The sequence below is a fragment of the Rissa tridactyla genome, chromosome 2 (assembly GCF_028500815.1).
Source record: "Rissa tridactyla isolate bRisTri1 chromosome 2, bRisTri1.patW.cur.20221130, whole genome shotgun sequence".
Taxonomy (NCBI): Eukaryota; Metazoa; Chordata; class Aves; order Charadriiformes; family Laridae; genus Rissa; species Rissa tridactyla.
In genome coordinates this window covers 124278390-124296429 of record NC_071467.1, presented here as the reverse complement: position 1 = coordinate 124296429, position 18040 = coordinate 124278390, and the positions used below count along the sequence as shown (strand labels likewise).

General features: G+C 39.3%; 1 protein-coding gene across 1 annotated transcript in view; it reads right to left on the bottom strand.

Annotated features, from left to right (window-relative positions):
- The window catches only part of AZI2 (5-azacytidine induced 2), a 29633-nt gene extending 12187 nt beyond the window's left edge, over positions 1-17446 (bottom strand). Inside the window, exons 1-5 of the mRNA XM_054189434.1 lie at positions 17215-17446; positions 5802-6031; positions 3202-3327; positions 2790-2889; positions 921-1069 (exon numbers count right to left, since the gene is read on the bottom strand). Coding sequence (XP_054045409.1) covers positions 921-1069; positions 2790-2889; positions 3202-3327; positions 5802-6026 — 600 coding nt within the window. The 5' untranslated portion in view covers positions 6027-6031; positions 17215-17446. The remainder of the gene's footprint in view (positions 1-920; positions 1070-2789; positions 2890-3201; positions 3328-5801; positions 6032-17214) is intronic.
- Positions 17447-18040: the final 594 nt, after the last annotated feature.

The window sequence follows — 18040 nt, the reverse complement described above, 5'->3', positions numbered from 1 at the left end:
ATGCAATGATTGTATCTGCAAGTCATATCCTGAATATTGGCTCACCCAAATATTACGTGACTCAAGGTTAGATAATCATGATTAGTAATGATCATAAGAAACATAAAACAGTCTGCCTCTTCAAACAATCACATTTAAATCTTTTCAATTTATTGCGTAACTTCAATGTGACTGTAGACTCCTAGAGACTGCCACTGCACCTTTTATCATGTAAAGCAGTAAGCATGTACTCAACATATTTTTTTTTAAACTTAATGCATTTTATTACTGTTAAGCTATCTTAATTTCCTTTTTGAGATCATAACCACATCTATGTTACGCAATGAGTCCCTCACAACAGACACTTGCCCCAGACTAAAGGAGGTATAGCAAGATTCTGGAAACCCTGTTACAAAAATCCACGTTCCTGACAAGCTGTATGGAAGAGCTACCCTAAAGAAAAATGCTAGAGCTCCTTAAACAAAGTTCATAATATGCTTTAACATAAGCATTCTATTGTTTTAAAAGAAAAAAAAAAAAAACCCACAAACAGAAACCTAAACAACAAAACCCAAACAAACCAACATGAACAAAACCAAAAACAAACCGGGTTTTGCCCAAACTTTCTAAGAAGTCCAGCCCAAGAGAAATACTATCATAGGACACTTCATTCTGACTGGCTTATAAGAAATTGTAAAGCTTTATTTTCTGTTGTTATACTGGCAGCAGCTGGGAAATCTCACCTAAGTGTACTATTTTCAAGAAACAAGCCAGACTATGAAAATATTTAAGGTTAATTTTACTAGAATGTTAATCTTTCACTCAATTATATACTTCACATCTCTTTATTTACCCTTTAACTGGCTTGAACAAGGGATTTAAAATAATGCTACAACAGAGTCAGATCTATTAATACAAACATTTCTTAAAAATAAAGGTACCTTCTGCTTGGATTTTTGCAACTCCTTTCTGAGACTGTTGCACTCTTGCTTGAGCTTTTCTAGATCCTGTTCCAGACTATGCACTTTCAGGTCACTATTCAGCTTCTCTATTTCCCAGCTGGACTGAGTACAATACAGATTTTTCATCTCTGTAAGAAGACAAGCAAGACAATCAGATTTCAGTCTCAGTTCAAGAACCGTAACTCGGTATTATAAGGTTTCACCTCAACCAGCCCATGCCCTACAAAAAAGTTATCATGTACGTTCCGAAGAAACCGCAGTCTATGACAACAGAGAAATAGTAACACTTGGAAAGCTGCTGGCAGAAAAGTAGTCCATTTTCTGAGTTTGAAGGACAGAGCCCTACTTTCTAAGAATGCACTGGAGATTTTCCATAAAGAAAAAGGAATTAACAGCATAAAAAGGCACTGGAAATACAAAAATCTGTTAATGGCAAACACACGATATATACACCAACTTGCATACTTCTTACATGCTTTGAAAAGACGAGCCTTTTCCCCCTCAGATTTGTATCATTACATAATTCAGCCTAAGTTTTTCCCAAGTTTAAATACGAAAACATTCCAAACAAAACTACAAAAGATACAATCAAAACAAAAGGGTAAATTCTAGAAGTTACATAAGTCGTCTTATTCGACAACGAATTCACATGGTTGCTATTAAGAAGCAACCTAAGATGATCCTAGCATCAAAATCAGTAGTAGGATGCTAGTTACAAAGCAAGAAAAGAAAGAACATGACAGGAAGAAACCCCCCAACTGTATGGTGTACTCACTTCCAGACCTAACAATTTAAACAAGCTTAAGCTACACTGATTTTTTTTCTAAACAAGGTACTCACAGCCCACTTACGAGTAAAACTGATTACTAAGTAAGGCTTGGAATCACCACATTTTCAGAGCTCTCTTTATAAATTCTGCACTTCTTACCACCTTAAACCATGATGTCCTCAACAATGATACTACCGCTACATGTGGTTTGTTCTTTTAGGTTTAAAAACTTGTGCAACTGAAGTAGTGCATTATATGCTTGATGTCTTCTTGGAAAATAATCCAATTCAAGCACAGCAGTATTTACAAGCACCCTTCAAATGACTGCATTTGTACAGAATCTGAAGTCCAAGCTTTACAGAGATGGCATTTTCTTGTTCTCTTTTCTTGTAACAGTACATTAATAAAGACTTTTTTTTTCTTCCATAGCATTTTATTTTACATACCTATCATCTACATAGCACTCTTTACAACAGCAGTAACAGAAGCTGGATTTGTACTTTTGGCGTTGCCAGGGTACACTGTGTCATCTTCCTCTTTCCACGAGGCTCTTTACAACCACCATCTTTCTGTCTCTCCTCATCTCCCAGTCCTTTAAATAACCGCTGTCAACTGCAGCTATTGCGATACATCTTCTTGTACCTGCCATATCCCACCAGTGAGACAAAGCAATATAATGGATCATCTGCAGGTACCAGAGGAACTGCTATTGACTGGATAGTGTTTGATGCTTGAACAAACATGCCCCCACCCTGCTCTGAGAAAAAGGTGGTGGGGTCTAGAGATGTACATGACCAACCTATTACACTATCAGGTTGTGCACGTTTCTCAAATTATTAAATAATCTACAGTGGAAGAACACAACAGCCTCAGCTGTGGAGCTCCTCACCTATGACAATCTAACATGCGTGTCACCATTTACAAGAATGAACACATAGACAAGCTCAAAGTACCTCACTGCAGTATACTCCTCTCCTACCTAGCCACTATACAGAGCTAAACCTCTTCATGCCCTGACATCATAATATAAACACTAAGACTAGTCAACATACACTAAGATGAAGTAACCAAATGCATACCTTGTTGAGTTTCCACTTCAGTTCTTAGTTGTAACAGCTCTACTTCTTTAGACTGCAACTGTTCATTCAAGGTTTTCAAGGATTCTGCACTTTCTTTCATCTATTTTCAGGGGAAAGAAAAACCCAAAACTGTCTGTGAAGCTTTTTTCTATCATGTCTGACTATTCAAACAAAACAAGAAAAGTATTGCTTTGGTGTTCTTTTTTAGCATTAGCCTAGCCCAGTAATAAAACTGAGATACTTAAAATTGTTATTCCTCCATAAAGTATCATCACGTACTTTAAAAGCCTAAGGGAGTGATAAAACAAACACCACAGATCTTCAGCAAATAAAATTCATTCTACAATAAACATTTACTAACTATGCAGTATTTACATAACATGCATTTAAGTCATTACTTAAAAAGGCATACCATTTTATCCAGTTTGCTTTTCAGATTATCTCGGTCGATGCAGGCCTCTCGAAAGGCTTGGTATGCCTTATTTACTTGTTCACGTCCAACTGAACTGCATTCCTCTTCCAGTCGGGAGCCCAGCAGCTAAAAGTTTAACAGGCATGACAAATAAGTTTTCTATGTTGTATTGAGAACTGCAAAATTTAAAAAGTGCAGTTGTACAGCCTGCAACAATAAACTAAGAGTATTTTTGTTAGTTTAGGAAATACATTAATCAAATACATTGATACAAACAAAAATTTTTTTTACAAAAGTGCAACACAGGCTGTCTACAAATTCTTCAGTCTCTAACCATACTTGTCGCTTGCTAGTTTATTGCTATGAGTATTTAAAAACCATCCACAAGTCATGATTACTCACACTGACAATCCCTTAATCATATTTTTTCCAGGCTCTGAAGATGCACAAACTGCCTGTTGGAAAAACAGCATATAAAGACACAACATACAGAAAATTCAGAGAAAACTGAACACAACTTTTTTAATGACTCATAATTTAAACAAAGATTTTTTTTTAGTGTATTTATGTGAGAAAAGCCAAAGCAGAGTTATTTTACAAGTAACTATTAACTTCTAGGTCACCACTATCTCATTGCCTGCTGAGGCAAGAGACAAGCAAGGGGGAATAAGCACTACTAACTAGATTGTCAGAAAGAGGGGAGCAGAGGTAGAATATATTCAGGATTTTTAACAAGACAGCAAGAAGAGAACATCAAAATCTTACATCCAATTACACCTGTCCACATAGAAAGTTCTTGTTTTGACTAAATATTGCATTATCCTTTTCATTCTGTTTATCCTGCGCACTTGCTTTAAATTATTGAGGCATTTAAACACATTCAGTGTACCTAATGTAGATATTTGTGACACATTTATATATATTTTCTTAAAAATTAAGTGACATGCAAAAAATTACAAAAAATCAAAAGAGGTGATAGTTATGTATCTGCCTTAAATATCTCCTCTTTTAGGTGTTTGCTTGAAAGAAAGTATGGAAAAGCCAGCCATAAAGACAGGAAGCTTCTTCCCTTTGCTTTTTGTATTGACCCTCAAAGTAAGTGGTACTACTCATTTTAAGTGTTTTCCTTTACATTTTCCTCCTGCAAATAAAGCCATTCAGATAGAACATAAGCCTTACCAAACTTTCCGGAAGTTTCCATACACTTTGAAATATAAGACTCAAAAGGGGTAACTCCCCATGTATTTTTTTTATCATACAGGTATACTAGCCATTAAAAAAGACTGGAAGTCAGTTCTGTTACTTAACGGTCTAGGCCATCTCAATGCCCACCTTTCATAGAAATGTTTTCATAGTATTCACATACTAGAAGTTTTAAAGTATCATCTTCAAGGCAATTAAGCTGAACTAGGACAACCCAAAACACAAATGACTAAAAGAGATTGTCAATGTGATCAAGCCCTGTTTATTGTGATTTTGAGTAACCGCCTAAAAGATGTTACACTCAGCATGGTTCAGAGAATACTCAGGCTAGAGCTCTATTCTTACCTCCATCACCCCCACAGGACCTTATATAAAGAAAGTGCTGAGAAAGTTTTGCATTTTGACAGAAAGTCAATCCCGTCAAACTAGTAATCAAGAATTCCTCAATAAGTGTTTCAAAATGGTACTGAGTACAACTCAAGCTCTTCATTCCAATGCCACAAAATAATACATACTTTGTAAGCCTTTTTTTTTTTTTTTTTTTTATTAAAGAGTCAGTACCACATACTTAGGACTAAGTCCTAATAAATGTCTGAGCTCTAACTCTCGGATCTATCTTTCCATCTTAAATTAATAAGAAAGCAATCTATCACTGTCAAGACCTTCTGCAGTACAAAGACACTCACTACTGCATGATGGCTATACGTTTAATGACAGCATTCTTTACTCGGGGAGAAAAGCCTGCGTGCCATGGTCAGTTTTTAGCTTTAATGAACTTCACCAGACTAAGGCCATGAGAAACTGCATGTAAAAAAAAATTCCTAGATTCCTTTACATTTTAGAATTCCTGCATCAAAAAATAGCCAGCCAACACCTCTATGTTAAGCACTGCAACTTTGTACTTCACGGTTGATACTGCTATTAGCTAGACCTAGCCAGATATTCTTAACCACCTGTATTTCCTTATCATTTCGGTATGCTGAGCCCAGAAGATTCTTTTGGCAGACAGTCCCTGGATTCTGACAGTTTATAGACTTGGCACCTCGCTCTTCAACAATACTAAGTGACACGTGCCCAAGTTAATAAACACCATAAAGAGGCAGATAAAACACAGTAACGATCCAATGCAACTACACATCTTTCTGAATCAGAGCTAGTGTCTTTGCAGGGCACTAGTGCATTGCATCACTTACGTGCCCAGTAAGAATCAAAAATCCCAGTATGACGTAACTAGACTACTGTGTTTCACTTAAACAAATAAAAAAATTTGCCAAAACTTTTTAACTTGGAAATGACTTTAAGTATATATGTTAAATACTTAACCATCTGCTTCGCCCTCCAGACAGGAACAAAAAGTAGCTGCTACTAGAAGCTGCTAAATTGGTTTTTTTTCTTACCTTCTCTTCTAGAATTCTAACTCTCTTTTTTAAGAGGGAGTTCTCCTTCTCTGTCTCCTTTAGCCGTTTCTTGATGTCTTCATATGCAGTGACAAGCGCGAAGTGTGAGGCAACAGACTCATCTCCACTGTAAGACGAAACCGGAATCTCTCCATCTCTCCTATGACCGTTGTCTGCTTTTTCGTGGTTCAAAATACAGATGTCATCCTCTACCAGCTCCTCCATGACAGCTGTTAAAAAGACAGATATGAGTGCAAAATTTTCAAAGACAAATTCATCAAGAGTCTCGAGTCTGAAAACCTTCCAAAATAATACTGCAGGGTACTTCTGTCAAAGTATGACAAGACCGAGTAATCAGGAAATATCTTAATCTTGAAGAAAAATCTGCAATACAGATATTTCTGTATTTCACTGTAAAAATACAGTGAATATACACTGCTTAGAAAAGAAGCATCTTTCACTATTACTTGATAAAAATATTTTGAGTATGCATCAGCTTTAGGAACCCCCAAATTCATTTTTATTAAGGCTTAACACCATCCTAGAATTTGGCTGGTACCAAACATTTGAACTCCAAAGGAATATGGTATTAGAGTTTTTGCAAGTCAGCACTGAGCAGTAAGAGAGATTATAGCTGCAAGAAATCAACTAACTACTGTGGTTCCCAAGCACAAGTGCCAGATTTCCTTCGTTCTTGAATGCCAATATTTATACTTTTCCCAATCTTTAAAATGGAATCTTAAGGTACACTTGCATTAGTCCTTAAAGAGGCTGCATGAGTACCTATTCTTTACTTTGTCACAGTAGAAAACATCCTGCTGAACAACAAATACAGTAATTCTTGACTGCAAATATGGTGAGAATGAAAACATACTCAATAACATGATCTGCCTCAATATGCATGGAGAAAACCGACAATAACCTGACTGTAAGAAAAGAATCACTCTAAAATACTAGGCAACTCCATCTGAATGACAAATGCAAAGTAACCATTAGATTGAGTTTTTGTTACAACACATAACATTTAGGCACAGAAAAACATACAAGAAGAAAACAGCACCTTTAAAAAACTCCATATACCTCCTTGAACTCCAGGCCTTAAGGGAAAAGCCCCAACAGCATTTTCCTTAACGTTACTAGTTACCAGAAACAAGTTCAGGGGGTTAATTTAAAAACAAACAAACAAAACCTACCAAAAACCCAAACCCAACGATGAAAAAAAGACACAGCTCATTCTTATCTAGTTACGAAGATCAAGATTCCTTGCATTTATATGCAATACTAAAAAATGCTATACAGTATCTGATAACATTTCCGTCCTGCCCTTAAAAAAACCTACTAATGCTACTTTGACAAAAAGTAGATTTTTATTTTTTTCCCCTTGAACAAATCCTTAGGTTCCTAATGATTAGCTAATGAACTAACAGAAATGCTGGAATGAAAGAAATGAGCATAATGAAGACAGTCTGTATTGCAGGAAAAAACTATATCAACAGAAAACTGACGTGATCAGCAGAACATCGCAGGAAAGACAGGCATCAGTGGGGGAAAAACCCACAGCCACAATCGCTGCCTCTACTGTGTATTTGCTATTTAAATCCAAATTAGACTTCCATTTGTTTAGCCATACTAAGAGGTAAAGGGATCAACCGCCCTGGAGCTTAGCTGTGTGGTCAAATTCCTCTCACCATGCTAGCAATGGAAAAGCTACATGGACTGCAGCATTATGAAGAACTGTAGTACAGCTATAGCTGAACAATGGTGCTGGTATCACATTTGTCTCAGTTTGCTCCAAGCCCATTAGACAACATGATAAAAAAACCGTGACAGTTTGTTCATACTAAATAGACAGCAATGGAGGAGCAAGAGTGAAAAAAAGACAAGGAAACTTGTCCAAAACTGAAGTCCTTTTAATGGTTATCTTCAGGAGGCGAACAGATGCCTTGTATGCTATTTGATGTATTCTAATAAAACAGGTAGCCTAAGCTTCCCTTGCCTGTTGCTCTGCCTCATACTTAAGTAGAAAGAGTCTTGCAAAAAAGGTTTGCTTCCTTTTTGTTGTAAGAATAATATCACTCCATGCACAAGGTGACTTTGACCAGAAGCACTACATCATTCAAACTGCATCAACCGACTGAAGGAATTGCTCATTTTGTCTTCTAAGATGAGCATAACATACCAGCTTTTCCTCCCCTGTTTTACCAAGGGCCCTGCAAGTCTTCTCACGCACCTCATCATATTCCAAGAGCTTGCCTTCTCAAGGCAACACATCTCCTTTCCTCTGAACACTAGACTCAAATGTCATTACAGGTCACAGCTTATCATTATCTCTTGAAGAAAGCAGCAGATTGTGTGACCTTCTACATAAAAATACATCTTTATCCCCACACTTTCCTGTAGCTCCTAAACTTCAGCATCATACCTTCCCCATTTCTTGCACACATCAGTTCCACCAGGAGATGGCAATAAGGGAAAACAGGAGACAACAACAGAAGACAAAACCATATTTATTCTGTATTTTGCTAACTAAAACTTACTGCCTTTACAAGCTTCCAAAAGAGCAAGACCTTCCAAATAAGACTCAGCATACACAAATACTATTTTATAAATTCAGGTACACACTTAACCCACACCTACTAAGAGGACTAGTTACACTAACATTGTTTTACTTGAAAGATCTCATTTAGTTTACAGGAATATTCAACTCTGATTTTCTCATGCTGCTATCTAAGCCAGCACTGGATGCTATTTAGAAGAGAAGCATTTAATTCCACATAATTCAAAGGAGCTTGTAATACCAATCACTCTAAATTTCTACGCACAAGATAATTATTTCAGAAAGATGTCACACACACATTTTTGACTAACCTTAGCGTAACTAAGTGAAAACAAACTGCCGACAAAACAGAAGTCTACTTCTCCTGAGAGACGGGTGCCCAAATAAGACCCCTTCCTCTCAGCTCATCCCTTTAAAGAACAGATGTGATGATGTAACACTTTGGAGGGCAAAGTGGCAACACACCTTACGCAGACTTAAATGAAGTAAGTGGGATATTCAGAAGGAACTGTGCGATTTTTAAGCTTTTTGCTTCCATAATTAAAAATTATTTAAAATAAATAAAATTATCATGAAACAGGCTTCTCTGTACTGGAAGCTCATCAGTTTGTCAAGAAGGGAAATTGACATCGTATGTACTTTCTTTTTATCTTTCATTATCTGTATTAGCATACAGTATTAATAATATTCACACACTGTATTACGCTACTATGAGCATAAAAAAGTGCAGTTGTTTCAGCTTTACTAGAAACCTGACTCAAATCACCGTTGTCATCATGCCCAACAACATGGAAAAAAACCCAAGACTTCAGACAGACTTCACTTTCAAATAAATGGAAAGATTTACATAAACTGAAATTTAAATGCCACTGAACACCAATTTACCCAGAATTTTAGAGCATCGCATGAAGGAAATATAATAAAATATTTATATTACTCTTAAGTTTAGCATAAGATCATTTCAAAAAGCCATAGCGTACACACTCAAAAACCAAAAAGCTGTTGGTATTTTGAGATTTTCCCCTACCTCTTAAAGGACATTGCCGCTTTTGGAAAGGACCACTACTCTTGACAATGAAAACACTTCTTCGCAGAATAAACAAGCCACTATGATTTTTAAGAGATTTCACGATGCTATTGTCAGTCAATCTGAAAGGAAAACTCTTTACATATTTTACTCTAAATAGCTTCCCATTTTCTCCCACAATAGTTATTCTACAAAACCACACAGTTAAGTTTTAAACAAACTGCAAAAATTGTAAAAAATTTATAAAAGAGGAAAAAAAAAAATGAAGAAAATATGCATTTATCAAATCTCAGGTGTGAGTTGATAGAAAATAATTTTAACAGTTAACTCTATTAGTAAACATCAGTCTGTTGCCCGTGCTTACTGCTTATTCCTTTTATTGCATATTTCAAAAGGTTTCAAATCTCACAGTCTACAGAACTATATGATAGACATTTCCTAAGAAAAAAAGAAGTGCTATGACTTCTGTATTGGACAGAATCATAGAATGGTTTGGGTTGGAAGCGACCTTAAAGATCATCTAGTTCCAACCCCCCTGCCATGGGCAGGGACACCTCCCACTAAACCAGGCTGCTCAAAGCCCCATCCAGCCTGGCCTTGAACACTTCCAGGGATAGGGCACCCACAAGTTCTCTGGGCAACCTGTTCCAGTGTCTCACCACCCTCAGAGTAAAGAATTTCTTCTTAACATCTAATCTAAATCTACCCTCTTTCAGTTTAGGTGGATGATGATTCAAAAGTAAGTTATAATACATGTACCACTAACTGCAGTATACATTAGATGAGCATGAGGAAAAAGTGACATTAGAAAAATTAGAGCCGCATTGCTAAATATATCTAAATAAATCAAGAAAAAAGATTTTTTTTCAAAAAGAAAAAAACCCAAACCCCCGCCCAAACAGTTCATCTCCACACTGCAAAAAACTTTCTGAAGTATTTCCAAAAGAAAAAAAAAATGCAGTTATTTCTGTAGCACCTGCTAAGCCCGTATTAAAGGGCCAGTAAAAGATTTAAGCTCATACAGGAATAAAACCCGGCCGTTAAACAGTGTAAAATCAGCAGTTCTATAAATGTCAGTTCACCCAGCTCTTTGTTGTGCTGTCAGAAAAAAAGAAGAAAAAAAAAAATAGAGAAAGCATGCTCACAAATACTACTTTCTCTGTAAGAAGCTCTCTCATGATATTAAAGCAGCAGACAGAAACCCTTAGAAGACAAAACCTTAAAAAATGGGGCTATATCTGTAGGAAATCCCCGACTACAACTGTAGCCTTTAATTTTACTCTTTAAGGACAGGAGTCAAAATTTAGTTTCTCCAGTATTATATTACATCACTTAAAAAATATGAACTGTAAGCAACAATCAAAGAAGTGCTTTCTAACATAATACAGGCATTAGATTGTTCCACAAGTTATGACTCCTCAAATCTGGCAGTCCCAGAAGGGCTTGCAGGACGGCAGTAATTACTGAGTCCAACCACAAACCTCTGCCAGCATTTTATTCTGTTTGGCTTCTCCAGTTCAAAGCTATACTTGCATGCACTGCTGCAAAGGTCCCAGAGCTGTCACTCTGAAGCATCCGAATGAATTTTGATCTCTCCAGAGTTGCAATTCATGAGATAATCTGTACTAGAGTAACCAGTTAAAGTCAAAGAGTTCCCACTAAAATATTTGAAATAATATACAGACAAGTTAGTGTCTATTGATACAACTGATGTCCCTCTTAGCCTACTTACAGCAAGCTTTACAATCCCACCTCACCACACATCCCATCCCAAGCAAGGTCTCCCTAATACTTTTGCCTGTGACAAAGAAACACGTTACATTTATATTTTTTACAATGATTTGCACATGAAACAGCCTATTTAAAAGGACTTTCATCTTTACTTCCAAAAATAAATACATTAAATTAACAGTACTAGTGTTTGTATTAAATAATTGATGTTTTAGAAAAAGCCCCACCAACCTGAACACACTGTTGACAGGACACAGTATTAAGGTCTAACAGGAGTAATTATGTCCACTGTTTATAGGCATACGAGTTTGAAGAGATGACACCAGTTAAGTTTTCTTTTTCACACTGTAGAAATGAATGGTTTCCAGAAACTTCTGTTGTTCATTGATGCTTAATGTAGGTTATAGAAAAGCTTTAATTTTATATATAACTATCTTGAGAATAAGAAAGTTTTCCCATTTCTTACTAATGCTTGGCAGAAATAACAGCTTTTCTCTTCAGAGCTTTACAAATATTAGTCATTAACACCATGGGAGATAGTTAAATATAAAACACATTTTACATATGAGGAATGCAGAGGCTCTAACAGCAAACCAACCGCTGCACAAACAGATTTATGTAGTTTGAAATGTTAATCTTATTCCCGATCAGGAAGAGAGATAGCAAAAGCAGGATTACGTTAAATTTTTTCCAGTACCAAGGAGATTCCCATTTTGCCCCATCTTTCAATTTGAAAGAAAATACAACAGTTTTCAAAATATTTCCAAATGCGAAGTACAAATAATTTCAGGATGGTATTTTCATGATTTTGTTCAGGCTACTGAAAGCCTGAAAAAACCATTTTACTTTGTTCACCTTCCAGACTGGAGGGGTCTGACTTCATAATGGTAGTATGAACAGTCTGCAGCTGCTAACAATAAGAGTATAATTTTTGTACTGGTTTACCTTGCCTTGCCTAGAAGGGTGTATGTATGCAGGTAGACATAAAACATTAAGTTCAAGAAATGCATTTGATCCACACGAATCCTGAATGAGCGTGTTGCAGCCCTCACCTTAATTTCAGGAAAGTTGTACTGCTTTCTTTTCTTTTTTAAAAGACACTCCCGCACAGCAACAAAAGCCACAGAATTCCTGCAGTCAGCATCAAAAACTCCACGCTATATGAAGTACATGACACATGATGTTAAAACAAGCAAAACTTCCAGTCTCTTTGAGCACCTATCACTTTGCATCTCTCCCTCAGAAATCTTAGGTCTCTTCGATTCCACTCGTAAAGAGTCTGTTCTACAGAGCGAGACATCACTTTTTACAGATACTTGCTCCACTTTTAGAACAAAAAATCCACACACACGCATCTCAGTAGCTGCCAGCTTTGGCCACTGATCATCCTTCTGTATGGATAAAGTCCGCAGCCCCAAAGCACTCCCTAAGGGTTTGTGTGTACAAGGGCAGAGCCCTGCAGCCTCAGCACACTTGCTGCTCTTTCAGAAACACGTCAGCACATCAGCTAAATCAGACCTCCAAATCGCTTTCATTTTGCTGCCTCCAGGAAACCAAAAGTTACCGCCTCTGAGCTCACAAACCAGAACACTGTTGTTTATCTGTAGGGAACACCTTGGTAAGCTAGAGGAGCCAAACAAAAGCTCCTTAGGTACACCAGTCAATTTTTTCAATTTCCAGCTTTTTACAATAAACAATCTACTCCCGCAAGAACTAGAAAAGTATTAAAGAGCCCATTTTATGACAATGGTGCTCGATAAATTTTACTTTCTTTGAACAGCTTCATACTCCAATATCTTCACTGATAATTTGCAAACCTTATGCATCCTCATCATCACGTATTCAATTTGCCTTTCTGTGGATGCTGTCACAACAACCACTTTCCCTGACAACCACCAGAAAAGGAGAGGAAGAGGGTAAAAAAAAAAAGTTGGAGTCAATTAAATATTGTCCTCTCAGCATCATATAATCCTGTTTCTTAAACTATTAAATTTAATCTTGAAGCTAATTAGAAGCAATACTGCCAAAGAAACACAAGTAGGAACAAGATGGCTTCTGGCTGTTAAAACTCCCTAGCACCAAATATAAGTATATTCAAAGGTTACTGAAAACCCCATATGTTCTCATGCTAACACTGAATATTATTTTAACAGACACTTTTTTGGTGTTCATTCCTTCCCATTTCAAAATGTTTATAAAGACCAACTATTTATGAAAGCTAAGAGAGTTTGTTTGTTGGTTTTTTTTTAATCTTCTCTTGTAAAAAAAAAAAAAAAAGTAGATCCTACCTCCCAGTTCATAAGTTTCCTCCCACTCAATTCAACTGTCAGATTAATTAATGTTCAATAAGTTTACAAGTTCAGTGATAAGGTATTATGAAAGCCTTGTATAATTGCATCAACTTTTAATTCAACTGGAAACACCTCACCTGTTGCAGCTACTAAAATGCAAGTTAAACTGAGTCACACTGATGGCCCTTAGTCATCCTGCAATTCACTAACATAACATCTGGAGGTTTTCAAGACCTATCTGGACAGAGTGCTAGATAATGTCATCTAGGCTCCCTTTTCCACAAAAGGTGGGACCAGATGATCTTTCCAGGTCCTTTCCAATCTGGACTGTTCTACAATTCTGTGACTCTCTATTGAGGTTTACTCTCATTATCTCAGACAACCCTGGCCATTTGAACACAAGTTCCTGTCAGCAGCTTGTAAGTGGATGACTTTTTTCCAGTTACTTATGTTTCACTTCAGTTCTCAAGCTTCATTTCTGCTCCACAAATGCATTGTCAAATTTTAGTAATGTCTACAATTTTATACACTAAGAAATTCACATAAAAATATTACACAATCATGTAAAAATAGTTAATTGATGTAATTACAGTATAAACATATAACAAAATGTAAGACTGATTGCAAAGTTAATTGTCTACAAATCACATACGTATGGAGCCTCTAAAAGTTCCCCTCAGTAAAACTGACCATTGACTTGTTACTAGCCTAACTCTTGCATTAATCCTATAACCGCCTTTTAACAAACTGTATCTCATAACCACTGTAACAGTTTTATTGAATATGGACTCTCTATCTAGACTTCCTCTGTTTAGAAAACTGTGAAAGAATGAAAACAAATAACAAAAGGTAAATCCACACTGCATTTGGTTACGTTTACTTCCACCTTTTTGCTTATTTTCTTCAAAAGCTAAAGAAATCAGATATCAAAGCACGTGCAGTAAGAGGTCTGCACTTTTTCCAGGGTAGTTTTCACTTTCCTAAGCAGACATCCCTCATTTAACATTTTCCAGTCATAATGCACAATCCTCAATTCAATGCTTCTATTGATATAAGAACAAATGTTACCAGATTTGGAACTTCATGTACAGTTTTTCCAGCATTGTGACATGAAGTTACTCTATTTCCCCACCCTGAGTATAATAAATACAGTCTGTTCATGTATTTGACCTGGTGATTTTCATACTTTCCCCATTTTTTAAGTGCCATACAGAAAATAAAGACATACTGAAAACCGAATCAGAACAATTTGCTGATATTTAGGCAATCTTAAAATTATCTCTAATTTATTAGCCATTTTTGCTGAACAAATATGTCGCTTCATCCTCTTTCCTCTTTTAAAGAGCTTTTTACTATTTTATTCTTATTGTAAAACATAACCTAGCTAGCATTCTGGCAATGGTCACTTTATCCTTTTCTAACCTGTAGCACATATGGACTGAAAAATATGTAATTTTAGAAAAAAAATGTTAGTTTTTTGAGAGGAGAGGAGGTGGCCAAAACTGTCATATAATCTGATCTAGAGTTCACTCAACCAGTGTTTTTCTGCCTTCTGACATCACTCACCGAGTTGTTAGCTCAAAAATTGTGCTTAGAATTTGTGAAATAATCTCCTACTTAAGGTATAGTGCAATCATCTGATAAACACTTTTATCACAAGTTTTTTTATAAACGTATTGGGTTAATGTGACAAGGGCTTGGTAGTGAGGAGGTTGGAGGGGTGGCTTCTGTGAGAAGCTGCTAGAAGCTTCCCCCATGTCTGACAGAGCTAATACCATCCGGCTCCAAATCAGGCCTGCTGCTAGCCAAGGCTGAGCCCATAATTGATGGTGGTAGTGCCTCTGGGGTAATATATTTAAGGCAGGGAGAAAACCCACAAAAAAACTGTGCAACTGCAGCCAGGTGAGAGGAGTCAGAATATATGAGAGAAACAACTCTGCAGACACCAACGTCAGTGAAGAAGAAGGGGGAGGAGGTGCTCCAAGTGCCAGAGATTCCCCTGCAGCCCATGGTGATGACCATGATGAGACAGGCTGTCCCCCTACAACCCATGGAGGCCAACAGTGGTGCACAGATCCACCTGCAGCCTGTGGAGGACACCACCCCAGAGCAGCTGGATGCCCAAAGGAGGCTGTGACCCCATGGGTCCAGGCTGAAGCAGGCTCCTGGCAGGACCTGTGGAATCGTGGAGAGAGGAGGCCAGGTTGGAGCAGGTTTGCTGGCAGAACTTGTGACCCCATGAGGGACCCACGCTGGAGCAGTCTGCTCCTGAAGGACTGCATCCCGTGGAAGGGACCCAGTCCGGAGCATTTTGTGAAGCACTGCAGGCTCTGGGAAGGACTCATGTTGGAGTTTGTACAGGACTGCCTCCGGTGGGAGGGACCCCACGCTGGAGCCAGGAAGAGAGTGAGAAGGCAGGAGCGGCAGAGACAACATGTGATAAACTGGTTGCAACGCCCATTCCCCATCCCCCTGTGCTGCTCGGGGGAGGAGGTAGAGAAATCAGGAATAAATTTGAGCCTGGGAAGAAGGGAGAGGTGGGGGGAAAGGTGTTTTAAGATTTGGATTTCATTTCTCATTACTCTACTCTGATCTGATTGGTAATAAATTAAATTAATTTTTCACCCAAGTTGAGTCTGTTTTGCCTGTGATGGTAATTGCTGAGTGATCTCCCTGTCATTATCTCGACCCACGAGCCTTTTGTCATATTTTCTCTCCCCTGTCCAGCTGAAGAGAAGTGACACAGCAGCTTTGGTGGGCACCTGGTACCCAGCTAGAGTTAACCTGCCACAATAAAATACCAATTATTCAAAGAACAAAACATAGTAGTAATCTTAGATTTGCTTTGGTTTCCACAGTAAAAATTCCAGGATTCATGTGCTAACAGATAACCAGTATTATTAGCAGTAGTAGCATTTGATCACACGCCGATAACCAGGAAATTAAATGTTTGCCGTAGTCCACAATAACACTTCTCACAAAATGCTATTTCAGAAATGCACCTGACCTTTGGAGCCCAGCGCAGATTGACTGTTATGACAATAATTCTCCCCTCACTCTGCTTTTTCCAGAGTTGGCTTCCAGTATGCTGATTTTACTGCAAGACTGTACTGTAAGACAGCAGGGGAATTAAGGGATTCCTGAAGAAATGCAAAAGCTCCTAAAACCACCCACTTGAACAGTTTACAGCCCAACCCATTCTCACTTTTAAGTTGCCGGGAGGCAGATTTGTTTAAGGAGATCAGGGTGATTTCCCTACCAGGTGAAACACCAGGGGTTAAAGCTGTAATTTCTTAAAAGCTGAAATCATAACTAGCATATAAACCTGCCTCAACACTCACCCGTGCTCCCTTCTTCCAAACCAACACAGCCTCCAACGCTTGTATTCCTGTCTGTTCCAGTATTTAATCGTGTTTCTGTTTCACACCCTGTGCCAGTAACCCTAATTTGCTCATTCCCTTTTCCAGATTCCCCCATACTAAGGCACAAAATGCTCCTTCTAAGAACTCACACAGTTTTTCAGTTTAATTAGGTGCAGCTTTTTGGCTATTTTATTGCCTTCCTGAGACCCACTGCCGACTCGTTAGCAGTGCCTTCAAACTCTGCTCTCACCGCCCATCAACGGGGACGCCGCTCTACCCAGTTCTGTTTCCACCGCTCCCATTCCACCACGCAACGGGGCAGGAAGCTCCCCAGCACCCCCGGCCAGGGCCAGGCCGCGGGGCCGGGACCGCCCACGGGCGACGAAGCCACCGGCAGCCCCCACCGGCAGCCCCTACCGGCTCCTTCCCCCGCACCAGGACCAACCTCTCCGGGCCTTGCTCGGGCCGGGCGGGTCAGCAACGGGCGGTCACCTCGGCGGTAAGGCAGCGCCGGCCGTCACAGTCTCCGCTCGGGCCCCCTCGGGCTCCCATCACCTCCACCACCGCGGGGAATTCCCGGGGCGCCGCCGCCGCCGTTCGAGGAAGTCAACAAACGCCTCACGTGACGCAGGCCTCGGTCCGCCGGTCCTTCTCCCCGCCTCCAACGGGCGCTCGCTGCTCCCGGAAGGAGAGAGGCGGCCCCGCCGCCCGCCCGGGACTACAAATCCGGCATGCACAGCGGGCGGGCTCTCCGCGGAGCACGCCGGGAAGCGCATCTGCCCCGCCATGCCGCAGGCCGAGGCCTAGCTGCACCCGGCGGGTGTGGTGGCGGCCGCCAGCACCGAGCGGCCTCCCCCGGCTTCCTGCCCGGGAGGCGAAGCCACGGCTGTAATAAAGATCAGTGCCTTTTACCGGGGAGCTGCCCATAGTCAAACAGCAGGTGACTGCACTCCCAGCAGAGGGAGTGCACAGCTCGCTCCAAGCACACCTGATGCAAAACTGTGAGGAGCGGCTGACACACCAGAAGGCTGTGCTGCCTTCGGGGTGAAGAGGAACCTAATGAAGTTCAACAAGGGCAAGTGTAGGGTCCTGCACCTAGTGAGGAACAACCGCATGCACCAGTACAGATTAGGGGTTGACCTGCTGGAAAGCAGCTCTGCAGAGAGGGACCTGAGAGTCCTGGTGGACAAGTTGACGATGAGCCAGCAATGTCCCCTTGTGGCCAAGGCAGGCAATGGTCTCCTGGGGTGCATTAAAAAGTACATGGCCAG